Source organism: Phascolarctos cinereus, unplaced genomic scaffold (genome assembly GCF_003287225.1).
Source record: "Phascolarctos cinereus isolate Bilbo 61053 unplaced genomic scaffold, phaCin_HiC Scaffold_4;HRSCAF=312, whole genome shotgun sequence".
NCBI classification, from domain to species: Eukaryota; Metazoa; Chordata; class Mammalia; order Diprotodontia; family Phascolarctidae; genus Phascolarctos; species Phascolarctos cinereus.
Genome location: NW_027555847.1, coordinates 697,921,360 through 697,938,596, shown reverse-complemented (window position 1 = coordinate 697,938,596; position 17,237 = coordinate 697,921,360). Strand labels below are relative to the sequence as shown.

The 17,237-nt window shown below is 49.7% G+C and overlaps 1 protein-coding gene and 1 long non-coding RNA gene across 2 annotated transcripts in view; one reads left to right on the top strand and one right to left on the bottom strand.

Annotated features, from left to right (window-relative positions):
* ANAPC5 (anaphase promoting complex subunit 5) overlaps positions 1–15,804 on the bottom strand; it is a 28,676-nt gene extending 12,872 nt beyond the window's left edge. The window contains exons 1-7 of the mRNA XM_020970146.2: positions 15,494–15,804; positions 12,112–12,191; positions 11,251–11,360; positions 10,007–10,205; positions 3,284–3,350; positions 2,520–2,621; positions 1,879–2,069 (exon numbers count right to left, since the gene is read on the bottom strand). Of these exons, the coding sequence (XP_020825805.1) occupies positions 1,879–2,069; positions 2,520–2,621; positions 3,284–3,350; positions 10,007–10,205; positions 11,251–11,360; positions 12,112–12,191; positions 15,494–15,700 (956 nt within the window). The 5' untranslated portion in view covers positions 15,701–15,804. The remainder of the gene's footprint in view (positions 1–1,878; positions 2,070–2,519; positions 2,622–3,283; positions 3,351–10,006; positions 10,206–11,250; positions 11,361–12,111; positions 12,192–15,493) is intronic.
* Positions 12,190–14,982, top strand: LOC144457126 (uncharacterized). Its single transcript, XR_013486477.1, has 2 exons — positions 12,190–12,458; positions 14,350–14,982. It is a non-coding gene; the product is annotated as an uncharacterized LOC144457126 (long non-coding RNA).
* Positions 15,805–17,237: the final 1,433 nt, after the last annotated feature.

Here is a 17,237-nt window from a genome sequence, read left to right as displayed (position 1 = left end):
GCCGAGGCACGCCGCTTTGTGACAGCGATGTCAGGACACAGGAAGGTGCCCCTCGCTTACCCAGATGGGAGAAGTCACTGCCCCCTCCCCCACCTTAGCCCCAAAGATTTCCATTTACAAACCCCATTTCTGTCCTCTGACCTAGACTGTACTCCTCCTCCCCCACCCCTCCGAGTCTTAGACATCCTTCGGAGGTCCTCAGGACCTACCCAGTTGAAGCCCTTAAGCCCACAGACCTGAAGTCTCTCGAGTTGGCCGCTAGGTGGCGCAGTTGCTAAAATCATAACAGCTCCTCCATTTCTATCCCAAGTTAAGATCTGACAAACATTTTAAATGCAGTGCTTCCTGTGACCCTCACAACCACCCTGGGAGGAACACTGGGCCCGGAGGCAGGCAGACTGGCACTCCAGTCCGGCCCCAGATACTTCCTGGTCGTATGACTCTGAGTCAATCGCTTAACCTCTGCTGCCTCAGTTTCTTCACCTATAAAATAGGGATAAGAACAGCGCCCACCTCCCAGAGCTGTTTAAGCAGCTTAAGTAATGCTAAAACGAAAGACAACAAATAGTAGTCCCAGAGCTATAGTGAGGAGCAAATGAATTATTTGTGAAGTGCTTCCCAAACGTCAGAAGGCTACAGAAAGCGGCCCTCAGTTCTGCCATTATTACTCATGGCTGGATCCACGGTCTCTCCAAACAGACCATCAGCTCCCTGAAGGCAGGCATCATAGCTTGTGATTTTCTCCTCTCTCCCAGTTCCCTACATGGTGAGTATAAATAGGTACACAGCAGGTGCACCGATACACAGCGATCTGAAAGGGGCATTTCTGCGGCTGAAGTCTACTTCAGAAAAGATTTAAGTAAAAATCTTCCAGAAGAACATGTTATTGTGGGGACCCCCCATTTGTTTTAACCCTGAATTCAGCACTGCCCTCAGCACTAAGCCACTGAAGAAACTCCCCGGGTCAGGAGCAAGAACACGAGGTTGGGGTCTTCCCTAGAGCCCCCATGGGGAGCTGCAGAGTCGAGGTGGTGGAATGAACGAATCTGAGCCTGGAAGAAACAGAGCCCAGCCCTAGAGGCTGGCTAACGGTCCTTATGGGGCAAGGCTTTCGGCCACCTGAGCTAGCGACGGCTTGGTGAGACGCTGAGAGCCTCGCCGTTCACGGGCATCCCTCTGGACACGACTTCCAGCCCTCCACCGGGGCTGGCCCCAGCCTGTCAGACCAACGCCTGAGCAATGCCAGGTGGTGGCTGCCTTGGCACTGCCATGTCAGAAAAATCCAGAGGCCGCAAATCTCCGTGACAGTTCTCTGGACACCTCCCCATCTCTGACAAGGCCAGTCATAAAGACGAACCAAGGCTCAGGAAGTGGGAAAGAATTTTAATAAAAAATGTCACTCTTTACCCACAGCAACGGACACGCTCACTGCCTAAGATGCCTCTGCCATGACAGATGCTTCACAATGAAAGTCTCTGAACTGCCAGAAGGCTCTGGGCAAGTGTCCAAACCCCAGTCAAGGCCATTTCTGCACTAGACAAGGCCACCCCTGGGGCCTATGCAATCTCCTGCCCTGGACTTCTGCAGAGATCATAGGTCTGCCCTGGATGGAGCGAGACGAACAGCTAAAGGGATTCCAGACCCTTCTGGCACTGTGACTATGAATGTGACAGAGCAGGAGAGTAACCACGTGGGACCCAGACCAAGGCAGTGACCCTCAGCACAGACACGAAGGCCACCTGGGCAGTGATCGGGGCAAGAGCTTGAAGCAGCGTCCCTCTGCTGCGGGAGCAGGGGGTAGGGGGCACCCACTGACCAGTTCTATCCCTGAGCTTTTCCTCCATGTTCACGAAGGGAGAGGGAGGTGCAGCAACTTACTAGTGTCCGAATCGGCAGTGCAAGGCAGCTAGATTGAGAGCAGCGTATCTCAAGCTTCGCCCGTACCCTTCATCCCCATTGCTTTTGCTCTCTGCGCCAGTGAGAATCAGGCGGTCAAAATAATGGAGAAGACTGTGCGTAGAACTGAAGACATCTTGGACCCGAAGACTGTTTAAGTAGCTTAAGTAATGCTAAAACGAAAGACAACAAATAGTAGTCGTAATTTTCTCCCTCTTGTGGAAATCATTTTTTAAAGACATGACAGAGGAATGGAATGATCCCTGGCCACCACAGCACACGAGACTCGATTACCACAGTAAGAGGATGACGGTCCTTCCTAATACCTCCCCCTCTATGCCAAAGTAAACAGTGGTCACAATTCACACAGCTCCTGAACGGCTCAGATCGAAAGACTTTCAAAAATAATTTCACACTGAAATCCACATCACATCACAGACATGTTAGGGCCCGTGTGCTTAAAGACATATGATTCATAACTTTTTGAAATTCTATTTAATTAAGAAGAACCAAGATGAAAAACAGTTGTACTTAAGAATAGTCTGAGTTAAAAATAACATTTACAATGTGGTACTGTGGCCAGTCTGATTCCAGTTCAGAAGATGGCTTGTAGAAAGACTTACCGCTTCAGCAAAATCAGGATTAAATTTCAACAAGTTATTCAATTCTTTCTGCAAAGAAGCAGGAGTGAGAGCTTTTGTCTCATCATTCTTTAATAAAGACGCCTGAAATGAAAAGAATAAATCAGCTTCAAGAAAATGCAGAGAAATGTCAGCTGAGGATCACTTAATGATCCTTTTCTGCAGATGTGGGCTCAGCTAAAGTTTCATAAGGAGGAAGGTCAGTGACCTTAAGTTTCACATGTGGAAAATCAGCTGTAGATTAAGTGATGACAGGACTTGACCTCAGACTACACACGACAGCCCTTTACCCAGACGGTTTTTCCAATTTGGTAAAAATACTGCTGGGATCTCTTCTCTGGGTCTCTGGTGGCTAAACTGTACAGAGATACCAGCAGAGAGCACAATATCCCAAGTTAAGGAAGGCAAGGAGGGGAAAGCCCACAGTGCCTCCCCTAAGGTGGGCCACCAGAGCAGGCTGGGCCACTGTTCTGAGGCATCCCCTCCACCTGGGGCTGCACCGCTGAGGCGGCACAGGAGGCATCTTTCCTGTGTGAGTGGAAAGAAAGTACAAGCAGGGAAACCCGAAGGCTGTCAGAGGAAGATGTCCATCAGTGCAGATGGCATCACTGGCTGGGGATTAAGGGAAATGCTGATGTCTCATGTGGATTTGTGGATAAACCCGGCGATGTTAAGAGCTACTCAGAATCGCCACGTGGAAGGGGCAGGGAAGAAGGTCAGGCTGCCTTGCTACAAAGTTAACGCACCTGTTGGGAAAGGAAATATTCAGCTTGTTTCTGGGAAAGAGGCCCACTGCAAGAGATCTCCTCCTCTCTGAAAAAAGAAAATGACTGTGAACATGAGGAAGGGCGGCAGACACCACGACAGCAAACACAGTAACACTACCAAAACCAGAGAGGGTTTCCTACGGGATGATCTCAAAACTCTTCCTAGCAGATTTTCTTTCAATTCCTAAATAAGAGTCAGGATGAAAAACAGGGTAAGAATTTCCTACTTTGGAATGACGGTCAGATCTAGAAGCAGATTCAGAGCCCTTCCTCCCCGGAGAGGCAGCATCACATAGCGGGACAAGCCTTAGAGAGAGACCTGGGTTCAAGTTCCGGCTCTAACTCTGGCTGAGCCCCTTGCTGTCCAGAGCCATTACAAACATACTCTATGACACAGACCCCCCTTGATTCTTCCTCGACGGATGCTCTCTCCCCCTCCCCACAGTAGCTGTTACAAACCTCTTCATCTCTCCTCAAGCCTCCTGGAGCGGCCCCTCCCCACACCCTCTGGGCAGAGGGCCTCACCTCATTCTTCGATGCCCCTTGCAAGCTTCCCCTCCTCCCTCCCCAACTACACATTCCGAATGACCTCAACAGCCCCCACTCAATCATCCTTTGCCCCAATGACGCAGGAAGAGGGGCCCATTTCCATGCCAAGGCCAGCCTCTGATCCCATTCCCTCCCGTCTCCCTGGGGAGCTCGCACCCAGGACCACATCGTTGCTCTAATCTTCAGTCTTCCTCATCCAATAGGGCGCCTTCCCGATTGCACACAAACATACCCAGATCTCCAGCCTAAAAAACTCTTCTCCTGACCCCACCGCTGATCCTCCCACACAACAGCAGTCTTCATTTACATAGCCAAATTACCTTCTGCTCCACAAAAAGAGCTGCTATCAATATTTCTGTATGTGCAGACCCTTTTCCCTCGATCTCTTTGGGACACAGACCTAGTGGTGGTATTGCTGGGCCAAAGGGTATGCACAGTTTGACTGCCCTTGGGCATAGTTCTGAATTGTTTTCCAGAACAGCTGGATCAGTTCACAACTCCACCAACAGCACATTAGCATGCCAATTATTCCACACCCTCTTTGACATTTATCGTTTCCCTTTTCTGTCATATTAGCCAATCTAGGTATGAGGCGGTACCTCAGAGTGGTTTTAATTTACCCTAATCAATAGTGATTTGGAGCATTTTTTCATGACTCTAGAGAGCTTTGATTTCTTCTGTTTTTGTTTCGTTTTTTAGTGAGGCAACTGGGGTTAAGTGACTTGCCCAGGGTCACGCAGCTAGTAAGCATCAAGTGTCTGGTCTGAGGCCAGATTTGAGCTCAGGTCCTCCTGACTCCAGGGCCGGTGCTCTATCCGCTGAGCCTTTGATTTCTCTGAATGCTGCCTGTTCATATATTTTGACCATTTATCAATTGTGAATGACTCATTTTCTTACAGATTTACTCAGTTCTCTATATACTGGAGAAATGAGGCCTATATCAGAGAAACTTGCTGTAAAAATATTTCCCCCGTTTTTCTGCTTTCCTTCTCATCCTGACTGCAGAATTGGATTTGTGCAAAAACTTAAGTTACACTTGACACTAGCTTTGTGACCCTGGGCAAGTCACTCAACATCAACTGCCTCACCAAATACCAAAAAGATAAAGATGGTTTTGATCTTTCTCTCTGGGCACCCTAAAAGTGGTCAGTCAGTTGGCTACGTATCAAGCACTGTGCCAAGTGCTAAGGATATAAAGAAAAATAAAAGATGGCCCCTGCTGCCTAGCAGCTCCCAGTTTAATGGGGGAAATAACATGTAAACAACACGTACTCATGACAATCACCAGAAAGAAGGCACTAGTGTGAAGGGGGATCAGGAAAGGTATGGCTTGAGGGGAGACTAGAAGGAAGGCAGGGAAGCTAAGAGGCAGAGATGAAGAAGAGAGTGCTCCACACATGGGGAGCAGCCAGAGAAGACGCTGAGGCAGGAGATGTGAGGACCAGCCAGGAGGCCCGTGGCACCAGGTCACGTCAGACCACAGAGCACGTGCTGGAGAGGACTGGGAGTGAGCTCCTTGAGAGCTGTTCCGCCTTGCTTTATATCCCTGGTGCTTAGCACAGTGCCTGGCATATAGGAGGTGCTTAATAAATGCTTACTGACTGTGTAAGCTGTAAGAAGAATGGAAAGGTGGGAAGAGTTAAGGTTATGGAGGGCCTATTGGAGCCAAACAAAGGATTTTACATTTGATCCTGTAGGTCTCAGGGAGCCAGCAGAGTTGACTGAGGAAGGGGTGCCATGGTTAGATCTGCATTTTAAGCAGCTCAATTTGACAGCTGGACTGGCATGGGAAGAGACTGGAGGCCGGCAGACCTACCAGGCAGGCCACTGCCACAATCCAGGCGTGAGGCGATGACAATGTCGAGAAGAAAGAAGGAGGCATACTGGGGAGATAACACAAAGGGAGAAACAATTAGACTTGGCACCTTCTGGGCTACGGGGGTGAGAGAGAGTGAGGAGGTGAGGACAATGCCTCGGTGGTGTGCCCCGGTGACTAGGAGGACATGGTGCCCCGCACAGTAACAGGGAAGTTAGCACGAGGGGAGGTTTCCAGAAAACAAGGTCAGTGTTGGACGCATAAGAGTTTAAGACGTCTACAAGATGCCCTACAGCCAGCTGGATGTGCAAGGCTACAGGCTGGCAGAGAGGTCAGAGGCAGACAAATAGATCTGAGAATCATCTGCAGGGAGAAGTGACGTGAATCCACAGGAGCCGATGAGGTCACCGAGTGAAACAGTACGGAGGGAGGAGAGAAAAGGGCCCAGGACAGAGGCCAGTGGGCCGCCACGATTGATGGGTTTGCCTCAGACAAAGATCCAGCAAAGGAGACTGAGAAGGAAGAGTCAGCCAGGCAGGAGGGGAACCCCCCAAAAACCCAAAGAAAAAATGGTACCAAGGAGAAGAGGGTGACTGAGAGTGTCCAAAGCTAGAGAGAAGTCAAGGATGAGGCCGAGGAGCAACACAGGGCCTCCCGCCAGCACTTCCTGAACGGAAGCCTGTTAGCTAGGGCAATTCTCAAACTCAGCTTTTCTACCGTATCCATTAAAATAACTTTCTTCCCCAAACAAGACATGAAAGACAACCAAGGAACAGGGGTATACGTGCTTGCCAGTAGCAGTGTAGACTACAATTGTCAGCAACGAAATTCCTGGCACAAACAGAAATCCATTAAAAAACTGGCCTCCTGAACACACACAAGACCAGGAAACACTTACTTAGACAGCAAAGTATTAAAATGTTCTTGAGCCGAAAATACAGGCACCACTCAGTGTGTGAGGGCAGAGGGCAGAGACTGGTGCGGAGGCAGGAGCCCCTTAGCCTCTAACTATGAGAACCTCCACTTCCTGATCTGTAAAACACAGAGGCTGCACCAGTTTGTCCAAGGTCCCTCCAATGCTAAGAGTTTACTACTCTGGGCTTCCACACTCCGGGCCGGATCATATGACACTGACCCCCAAAAGGAAGGACCTCTACATCAATGCCCCGCATCATTCTCAGCGATCACTACCGGCCACAGGAACAAGGACCTCTCTGGTACCTTCTGGACGCCCTCAAGAAAGCACATCACCGAGTAACCCCGGGAAATGCACTGGCCTCTGCAGCTCCCGACCCCCAACCCCCGACCCTGGCACAGACTACAAAGGAGAGGAATAAAGGTCACGTGCCTTAGGTGCCACAGTGCAGCGACACGGCCAAATGGAGGGGAAAGAAAATTTCCGTGCTCACGAGCTGTTTCAGCTGGAACCCCCTTCACGTCAAACAGAGATGGAGGGTGTTCCCGTCCCCCTCGCCTCACTCTGCATGCTGCTGTGTGGAGTGTGCGTTTCCCTCTCTGCATCCAGAGCTTTTGTGCCATCAGGCCCTCAAGGACTCTATTTCAATTGTGTCTTTACATCCCCAGTGGGTGAGCGTAAAGTCCTGCACACAGAAGGCACAAAATAAACGCTGGTTAAACTGAAAACAAACCAACCATCTCATCTGGACTAAGAAGGCCAAGCAGGCTAATTAAATAAGTCCAAAGGCCGACCAAACAGGAAGCAGAGCCCTCCGGCTCCGCCCCGATCTCCACCCCTCAGTCTCACTCCATCCATCTTCACTGGTCCCGTTCCCCTCAAGCATCTCATCTGCGATGCCGAGAAGCCGGCCCTGCCAAAGCCTCCGTGGCCTCTGACTCTGAGTCCGGGCTCCTCTGAGAGCGCTGAAGGGAAGAGTCCGGACAATCGAGGCCACCCCAGTTTGGAGAGAAGACAGCCTCCCAGAGCAGGGAGGAAGTGAGCCGAGCCACAAGGGAGGAAAGGCTGCAGAAAAGGCACCCCTAGCAAAGGCTCCGAGGCAGGAACGAGACAGTGAACAGCTACATCAGCCTGGGACATGAGGTTCCTGCTGGGAAGTAGAGGAAATAAGGTGAGGAGTAAACGGAAGCCAGAATACACAGGCTTTAATGTATCGGCTAGGCAATAGAGAGCCACCGAAGGCGATAGAGGAGGGGAGGTTCGTAATGAAAGCAATGTTCTAGAAAGAATAATCTAACCCGGGGTGAAAGACGAATGACAGAAGGAAGACAACAGAAGTGGGGAGATCAGTGAGGAGGCCACAGCAGGGGCCTGATCGAGACCTCGGATCCTACCAGTTGTCAGCAGTCACTATTATGAAAGCAAACGTATTCTTCCAACTTGCAAACTGGATGACTTTTACATTAAATTGCCGGTGGCCGCTCCCACAGGGTCCCTTGGCAGCACCAGCAGAGGCAAGCCCCCACATCCTTCCGGGTATTGTCCGCCTGACCCAAAGTCTGGCGCAGCAAAGCCCCTGCTGCTGACTGGAGGTGATCAGAGGCTGGTCTCATGCTACAACATGCAGATGTCACCACTTGGTAGCAACGAAGCAGATTTAAAGCCAGTTTCCATCACAGCATTTCCCAAGCAATCTGCCAAAAGTACAAAAGAGTTTAGCTCCTATTTTACCAGGAGGAACATCGAGGGCCTTCAAGGAGGATTTGGAAAACTCAGTGGGGGGTGTTCAAGACATCAGTCCTTGTTCCCCACCTTCCCAGTTCTAACAAGAATGACTAGGTGAAGAAAAGTGATTCTAAAATAGAGGTTCTTTAATTTAAAGGAGCATGGATTTAGAGCTGAAAACCTCAGGAGAACAGTTTATAGAACTCGCTAATTTTATGGATCACGGAAGAAAATGAGGCTGAAAAATTAAGTGGCCTGCCCTGTTATACCCACGCAGGAAGCAGCAGAGCTGGCTGGAATTCAATCCCAAGCTTCTGTCTCCAAACCTTTCCACTGCATCAGAGACTCTTGCAGGGAGGGAGGGAGAAAGAGAGGAGAGAGAGAAAATACTCTTTCACAAGGCAATCCAAGGTCATGGACTGTAACACGGCCACAAAAGCTACCTTCGTAACTGAGGTCAAAGGGCACACATAAACGCACATCACAGGACCCTGATGAGGCACTGGCAGCAAGGGAAATGCCTTCTGCCCAGATGGACAGTCACGTCATGATGCTTAAAGAGGATGGACAGGCAGTGCAGCACACGGGGAGAGGGCTTGTCTTAGAGCCCCGAGACAGCCCGGCTCTGTGAGCAGGAGCAAGTCACTTCTGCCCAGATGAACAATCACGTCATGATGCTTAAAGAGAAGGACGGACAGGCAGCGTGGCACACGGGGAGAGGGCTTGTCTTAGAGCCCCGAGACAGCCCGGCTCTGTGAGCAGGAGCAAGGCACTCAGCCTCCCGAAGACTAAACGTTCCCAATGAGGGGCCAATGTGCATCTGTGGAAGACGGTTCTAGTCTGGAAGCTCCCCACATCAGTGAAGTCTCTCAGGCCTGGACCAGCCCTCTCCCAGAAGACAGCCCAGAGGGTTCTTGCAAAGACACTTCACACTGCAGCTTCCCCTCCACAGAGACAACACTGAGCTCAAGGTGAAACAAGTCCCGTCCTGTCCTCAAGGAGCTTACTGTCTAAATGGAGGAGCCAGCATGGGCAGCTCTGGGTGTACAGAAAATCAATGCGAGGTCACAGGGTCAGGGAGACAAGGAGACAGATTCGAGGCCTAGGGGCCAGCCAGGGCAAGGGCACAAGATGGAATATCATGCATGAGAGAGGGCGAGAAGAAAGCCTGGCTTTACAGGAAATACAGCAAGTGATCCAGGTGAACCACAGGTTCAAGAGGTCTCTGGGGGACCTGAAACCCTAAGAAAGCCCCTTGGCCTGCACCCGGAGTGTGTAAAGTAAATGGGTTCTTTTCATAGGTCATAACTGAGAGCTGAAGGGATCACCTAGATCAACCCCCTCATTGTACAGATGAGGAAACTGAGCCTGAAGTGACTAGGCCAATGTCTCACAGATGAGAAATGGCACACAGTCAAGATCTGAACTGAGGTCCTCAGCCTCTGAATGTACAGGACTTCCTGCTGCATCCTGAGCCTTTGTGGGTGTTTCTTTTCAATAGTCTCACATATTCACCCTCCCTACGATCTTCTGTGCACAATTAATTTGCCTAATCAATAACTCCTTCCTCCAGACAGTGCCAAGGTAAACATTTCAAACCCAGCCGCTGCTGACTTCTGAATGAACGGCACTCGTCTCCCCCGGCCAGCCTGCTGTCTCCCCCTAGGGGACATTGTCGGCAGACCGCAGGGCTTACCCGGAAGGCACGTCCAGATCTTCTCTCTCCAGCGTCCCCACGAGCCGCCCCTCGGGGCTAGTCATGTCCATCTCGGCCTCTTCTGCAGCCGCTTTTTTTTCTGCATTTTGAAAGTATTCCTGCAGGGCTGTGTACAACTTGTATACCTGACTGAAGGAAAGCTTGTTGTATGCCAAGATCATGTGACGCAGAAACAAACCTAGAAAACAGTGCATTTAAGTGTAGTTAATTATGATCCGAGAGGGCTGGACTTGGGAGGGCATCGAGATGGGGGACTCCCAGTAAGGAAACTTCCTCAGTGGATCCAGAGCAGCAAGAGAACCGTTCTGGTCAGTGACAGTTAAGTGACCTAGCCACAGTCACGTATCTAGTATGTGTCTGAGGCAGCATCTGAACTCCAAGGCCTTCTAGCCACCATGTTAAATGATCTTTAGGCAACCTACAATTAGTAGGCTCCTGACAAAAGTTTGCTAAATTGAAAAGTGATCTTTAAATATAGATGCCAGAGATGTTTAATAATACAAACCACTTAAATTTCATTTAAAACTGCATCAATGCCATAGGTCAAACTGGACAGACATCATTCCTACGCTTGTAAAGTTTAGCTACTATCAGTCCTCTGTGGAAAACTCTGGGGTACTGGATGGGAGCAGCCCCTGAAAGACTGTAGGGTTCTTCTGTTCGCCTGCACACATGAGCTCAGTGGAGCAGGCTGATGCACGAGTGCAAAGGAAGACACGGATGAATGGACAGGGGTGAGTGCTGAGGAATAACCTGGCCAGATGATCTGGAGGAAAGACTCTTCCTCTTGACCCTGAGATTTCGATGGAGAAACAGTGCAGTGGGGGGAAATGCGGACGAACCTCGGAGGCACAAAATTCTGGGTTCAAGTCTGACTCTGACACATACTGGCCATGACCACAGAGGAGGCCTTAACCCAGCAGCCCCCTAAGCCTGCAGATTACAGGTAAGTTGCCCATCCCTTCAGTAGAGGGAACTCCCACACCAGAAATTTTCCATACCAATGATATCAGAGGACTGCCCTCCTAACCCCCAATGACAAAGGCAGTACTTTGTGATTAGCACAGGGTACGTGCTATGGACTAAAGGCAGGGGCTGATACAAAGAACTTGCTGGCCCCACTGGGATGCCAAGGAGATGTACCACTACAAAGAGCCGCGTGCTCCGGGAACAGCTATCACACAGAAGCGCTCTCTCTCTGGCCCTCTTGGCACTGCCCGTACCTACGACACTTGTTTTGTGAACCTCGGGGTCAGTTCCAGAGAAGGAATCCGAAAGGTCATCAAAGAATTGCTCCATGTCCTTCAGCTCCCCTTCAGCCATCAGCTTGATTCTGAATGAAAACATTTGGAATGGCTCATTTTTGCAAAGTCCTATAAACTGCATCTACCTGTGTTGCTTAACCATTTTTCCTTGTTACAAGGGAAGGTTTGGGGGAGAAGAGAAGAGAGGAAAGATGGGGAAGGGGCAGTGGGTGGTATAAGGGGAAACATAAAAATAAAAGGCATCAGCAAATCCAGACCATCAGTCCTAACCTTCGAAGAATGTCTTTACTTCCGTGAACCTTAGATTCTTCATCTGCAAACTGGACATGGTCACACCTGCCAGCATGGCATTAGGGGATTGAGGGCTGGCCTGGGAGAAAAGCAGCTGAGGCTGACCCCTCCTGGCCATGTGACCCAGGGTAAGTCATTTCAGAGTCCCAACCAAGCCTCTACAGGAGCTGCAGATCTACACTGGTGGGAGGTATGACGCACACCAACAGAGCCCTGGTCTATGTCTGGTACCCCCCCCCAAACAAAGCCCCTCCCAACGTCTCTGAACTAGTCTTAGCATCAAACCACCTGCCACTCACTCCTAAATTATTCTGGCTTTTTTGGTAATTATCAAAGTTGGGCAGCAAAAGTAGAGATGTTTAGTTCTGCTTTCAAAGCGTTCATAAAGAATTTCTCTTTAACATGAAAACTTCCTCAAATTAGCTTCAATGAAACAAGACTACCAAAAGTGTATTTGCCCAGGGTTTACTTTCATTCTTGCCCACCTGAACACTTCGTCAAACTGATACTGGAAGAAGAGGAGTTTACCTGATTTGAACGGAATTTGCCAGCTGTGGACAGGACTCATTAATTGCCTTGTACAGCCGAGTCAACGTCATATCAGGCCCCTACGTGACATGAAAAGACAGGCTTGAGATTCGAACAGTGACAAATAGCTGATTTATCCACTCCTGGGGTTCCCCTCCTCCCTCACCCCTTCAGATTTTATGAGCAAATCTGCCTCCTCAGACCTAAACCGACAAGGGCTCTCTACAGAAGGAGCAATGAGCATCTACTGTGTCAGACACCGGGCTAAGTGCTGGGCATGCAAAGACAAAAAATACAAACCTCTGTCTTCACAGAGCTTCCATGCTCCCAGACAAACATACAAATAGGTAAGTGAACAAATGATAACCTGAGGAAGGGGAGTGCTAACAACGGGGGGGGGGAAATCAAGAAAGGCTCCTGACAGAAAGTAAAAAAAGAGCTAAACCTAGATGCAAGTTGGGAATTCAAAGACCTGGAGATTGGAGGGAGAGAATTTCAGGCATAAAGGTTAACCCACAAAGAGGGAGGAGAGGTCAGGAAACAGCAGTCAGGCCAGTTAGCCAGAACAGAGAGCATGAACAGGAGTAACATGAAATAAACTCAGAAAGGGAAGAAGGCTGCAGAAAGCTTTCAATGCTGAGCTCCAAAGTTTCTATTTTAACCCAAAGGCCCAACTTTAGGATAAACTAGGTCTGGAGCACTGAAGTAACTCAATCAAACTTGTGCTTGGGAAAATTAGTGCAACAAGTTTTTTAAAACAAACCACTCCTTTCATCCAAATGGTCCACACCCTTGGCAAGCACATTTCTTCTCTGTATCTGGGTGGAGGATGGAATGCAAGGGTCTGAGGGGACAGATGAGGGCCTGGCCTAGCGGCCACTTCAGTACAAAAAGGAGGATCAATGTAAAGATGTCACAGGGCCACTAGCAGGAAGAGGGCAGTGAATGCATAGAAGACACACACACGGAAGCCCCAAGTCAGACCGGCTGGGAGTGAGTCCCACACAGAGCTCTCAGGCCAACAGCAGGTCCTCTGGACGGCCTACACAGTGGAGCTGCAGAGACCCTTCTCCTTCCAGCCCACAAGCCTTTGCTACCCCTGTTCCTGTGCCTACCATGCTCTCCCTCCTGTTCTTTAAAGCCCACTTTAATTACCAACTCCTCCAGGAATCCTTGCCTGATCTTTCCCAAACGTCCCAGAAGACCTCCCCCCAACTAAAACCTTAAACACTGCTTTGTAACTGACCATCACTTTCATCCTGTGTATTACAATGTCATTATTAATATTATGATTCATTCACATTACAGTGTTTTATGTTACTGTGCTGAAGTCTTAACCTTTTACTAGACCGAAAACTCCCTGAGGACAGGGACAGTGTCTCAATCTCCCCTGCAGTTCAAACAATGGCCTCCACACAGGTGGTCCTCAGCCAGAGCTTCAAGTTAGGGGTGCCCCTCTCTTTCCACAACAATCTCCTTGTCCCTTTCCAGGGGCACTGAGGAGCCCTGGAAGGAACACTGGACAAAGTCAGGAGGCCTGGGTTTTAATTCAGATTATGACACTTCAGAGCTGTGTAAACTTAGGTAAGCTGCCTCGACTGCCCAGGCCAGTTTCCTCATCTGTTAAATGAAGGAGATCCCTTAGAGCTCAAAATCTCATGATTTTTTTTTTTACTATTCAGTCACTTCAGTTCTGAGGGTCAGAATCTTCTCCTATAAAACAGGGAAAATTGCTTACAGGTTTTACAAGTGTTACACTTTTATTACCTCACTGAAATCTAGATGGCATGGTGGACAGAGAGCAATGGGCCTGGAGTCAGGAAGCCCTGAGTTCAAATCCAGCCTCAGACACCTAGTAGCTGGGTGACCCTGGGCAAATAACTTAACCTGTGTGTGAGACTCAATTTCCCCATCTGTAAAATGGAGACAATATGGGCACCTACTTCCCATAGTGGTTGTAAGGCTAAATGGGATATTTCTAACCTGCTACTGCTATAAATGACAGCTACTATTTGCCATTAGCTATTTAATGATTTGACTCTCACAACAATTCCGTGACATACGTGCTATTATTGCACCGATTTTAAAGAGGAGGAAATTGGGGCACAGGGAAGTTTAATTCACTTGCCCAGGGCCACCCAGCTACTATGTGCCAGAGGGGGAATTTAAACTCCCGTCTCCCTCACTCTTAGGTGCAACAGGCCTGACACATATTAACAACTTAATGTTTGTCGACAGAATCAACCCACAGCACGTTGGAATCAGAGAATCTTCAGCTGGAAGGAAGCTTGGATGCCTTCTAATCCAATCCACACCTGAGGAGGATTATCCACCAAAACGCCTTTTCCTGCAGACCTCTGGTGACAAGGCACCCCCTCCCCGGGGGCTCCCCACCTCGGCCCCTCCCACTTTAGTCTGCTCTAACTGGGAGCTTTTTCCTCAGACTCTGGGGCTTCCCTTTTGGTCCTGCCCTGCCCTCTGGGACCTCACCAAACCACTCTCTTCACTCCTTCCACAAGACACCCAGTCAAATGCTTGAAAATGGAGAATAGGAGAAAAAGGACCAAGCCTGGAATGGAAGAGATGAGTTCCAGAATGATGCTGACTAGCTGTAAAACCCTACGCCTGTCACATGCTTCGTTTCTCCTAATGAAAAATAAGGGGGAAGAGGAGGAATTTTGGTGAAGTTGAACTAGAAATCTCAACGGCTCCCCTACAACTCCAAATCCCCTATCTCTGCCTCCGTCTCGCTGAGATTCAGCTCCTGTGTCTACCACGTGGCGACCACACTCACAGGACCTGTCTCTCCCTCCTCACTTCTGCCTCCCAACTTCCTTCCCATCCCAGTTAAAACTTCACCCCATAGGAAAAGCCTTGCTCAAATCCTCTTATTTCCAGGGCCTTCCGGTTGCTCATTTTCGATTTCCCGTCTACAGCTTGTTTGTACAGAGTTGTTTACATGTGGTCTCCCCCATCAGACTATAAGCTCTTTGAGGGCAGGGGCTGTCTTTGCCTTTGTACCCGCGGAGCTTAGCATAGTGCTTGGCACATAGTAGGTGCTCAATACTTGTTTTCTTCCCTCTTTCCCCATTAGACTGTAAACTCCTTGGAGACAGGGGCTGCCTCTGCCTTTCTTTGTACCCCCGGCCAGCACAGCGCCCGGCACCTAGTAGGTACGTAATCCACGCTTGCTTCCTTCTTTCCCCACTGACTGTAAGCGCCCTGCGGGCAGGGCCCGTCTTTGCCTTTCTCTGTACCCCCAGCCTTAGCACAGGGCTCGGCGCCCGGCGGGCGCTTAACAAACGCTTGCGGACGGTCTCCCGGGCGCTGCTCGGCGGCCTGAGGCGGGGCCGGCCTGGGCGTCCCGGGGCGCGCGCGTCACCTGCAGCAGCGGCAGCAGGAGCTGGTTGAGCCGCCGCCGCTCCAGCAGGCCGATGGCGGAGCCGCCCGCGCGGCCCATCTCGCTCAGCAGCACGAGCACGGCGATCTTGTACGGCGTCACCCAGTCCTTGATGCCGAACACGTTGGCGTGCACCACGCCGTTGGTCATCATGGGGTTGAAGTAGAGGCTCTCGTGCACGCTCGCCATGGCGGCCGCCCCCGCCCCCGCCGCCGCCGCCCACAGCGGCGACTCTCGGAGCCCCGGCGCCTCCAGCTATAACGGCGGGCCCGCGCGCAGCGCCGTAACCCGGGAAACCAGGCGCTTCCGGCCGGCCTGTGCCCGCGACAGCCAACCAGCGCGGCCGTGCCGGGTCAGCTGGGAGGAGCCGGCCAATCAGGAAGCAGACCCTGAAGCGGGGAAGGCGGAAGTTGTTCGGCGGCAGCTGTGCTCTGATAGATTACATCCCCATAGAAACCAGCGCCGGAGGGGAAGGGAGTTAAAGGGTCCCCCTGGGAAAGAGGCTCCTCCTGGGAGGGACAGGAGAGATAGTAACGACGTGGTAACGGGAAGGAAGGAAGCGTTTTTAAGGGCCCGCTCTGTGCCACGCACTTATCAAATATTTACCTATTTAATCCTAACAACAACCTTGGGATCGTCACAGACATTTTACAATGGAGGAAGGAGTTCAAGTGACTTGCCTAGGGTCATACAGCTGGTAACATTTGAACTGGGGTCTTCCAGACTCCAGGCCCAGGGCTCGATCTGCTGAACCAGCTGGACCTGTGATGTCACTGATGTAGGGACCTTCCAGGCGAGGAAACGCAGACACTCTCCCTGCCATTTATAGTCCCAGAGAATTGCCTGGAGCTCTGAAAGGTTCAGAGGGAGGATTTGAACTCAGGCCTTCCTGGTTTCAAGTTAGACTCTCTAGCCACCATGCAACCAACACTGCCTCTGGTAATAACAATAATATTTAAATACTCCCTTAATGCTTGCAAAACAGTTTAAAAACCTTATCTCATTTATGCCTTACAACAACCTTGTCCAGTAACGAAGGAAGGAAATATGGACTATAATAACAACACTATTATGTTATAGCTAGCATTTGTGTAGTGCTTTAAAGTTTGCAAAGCACTTTAGAAATGTCTCACAACAATACTGATGTTGTTATTGTCCTCATTTTACAGATAAGGAAACTGAGGCAAACAGGTTAAGTGATTTGCCCAGGGTCACACAGCTATTTAGTGTCCAAGGCTAGATTTGAACACAGGTCATCCTGACTCCAGGCCCAGTGCTCTGCACACAGTGGTGCCACTTACTGTATTAAGTGCTCAGTATGTGCAAGATAAGGAAAGTGAGTCCCATTACTACACAGCTAGTAAAAGAAGAGGCAGATTTGAATCCACTAAAATGGGGATAATGACAGCAAACAACAAAAAAATATGAATCATAACAAATCGAGGAAGTTAAAAATACCTACATTATTTGTCTCAGAAAGTAGAGATTATTTTGTAGTTGCATGCCAAGCACCTAATATTGTGCCTGATACATAATAGGTGCCTAATAAATGCTTATTAATGGATTGATTGTATCATTATTTATTAACTTCATTGTTTAATAGCATTATCAATATCAATAAAAAACTTGTGAGTAAAGGTTTTAAAAGCTAAATTTTTTTTAGCATGTCAGCAACAGAGTAACACTGGGCATGCTTGCAAATCAATGGAAACTGCTGAAGAGAAGA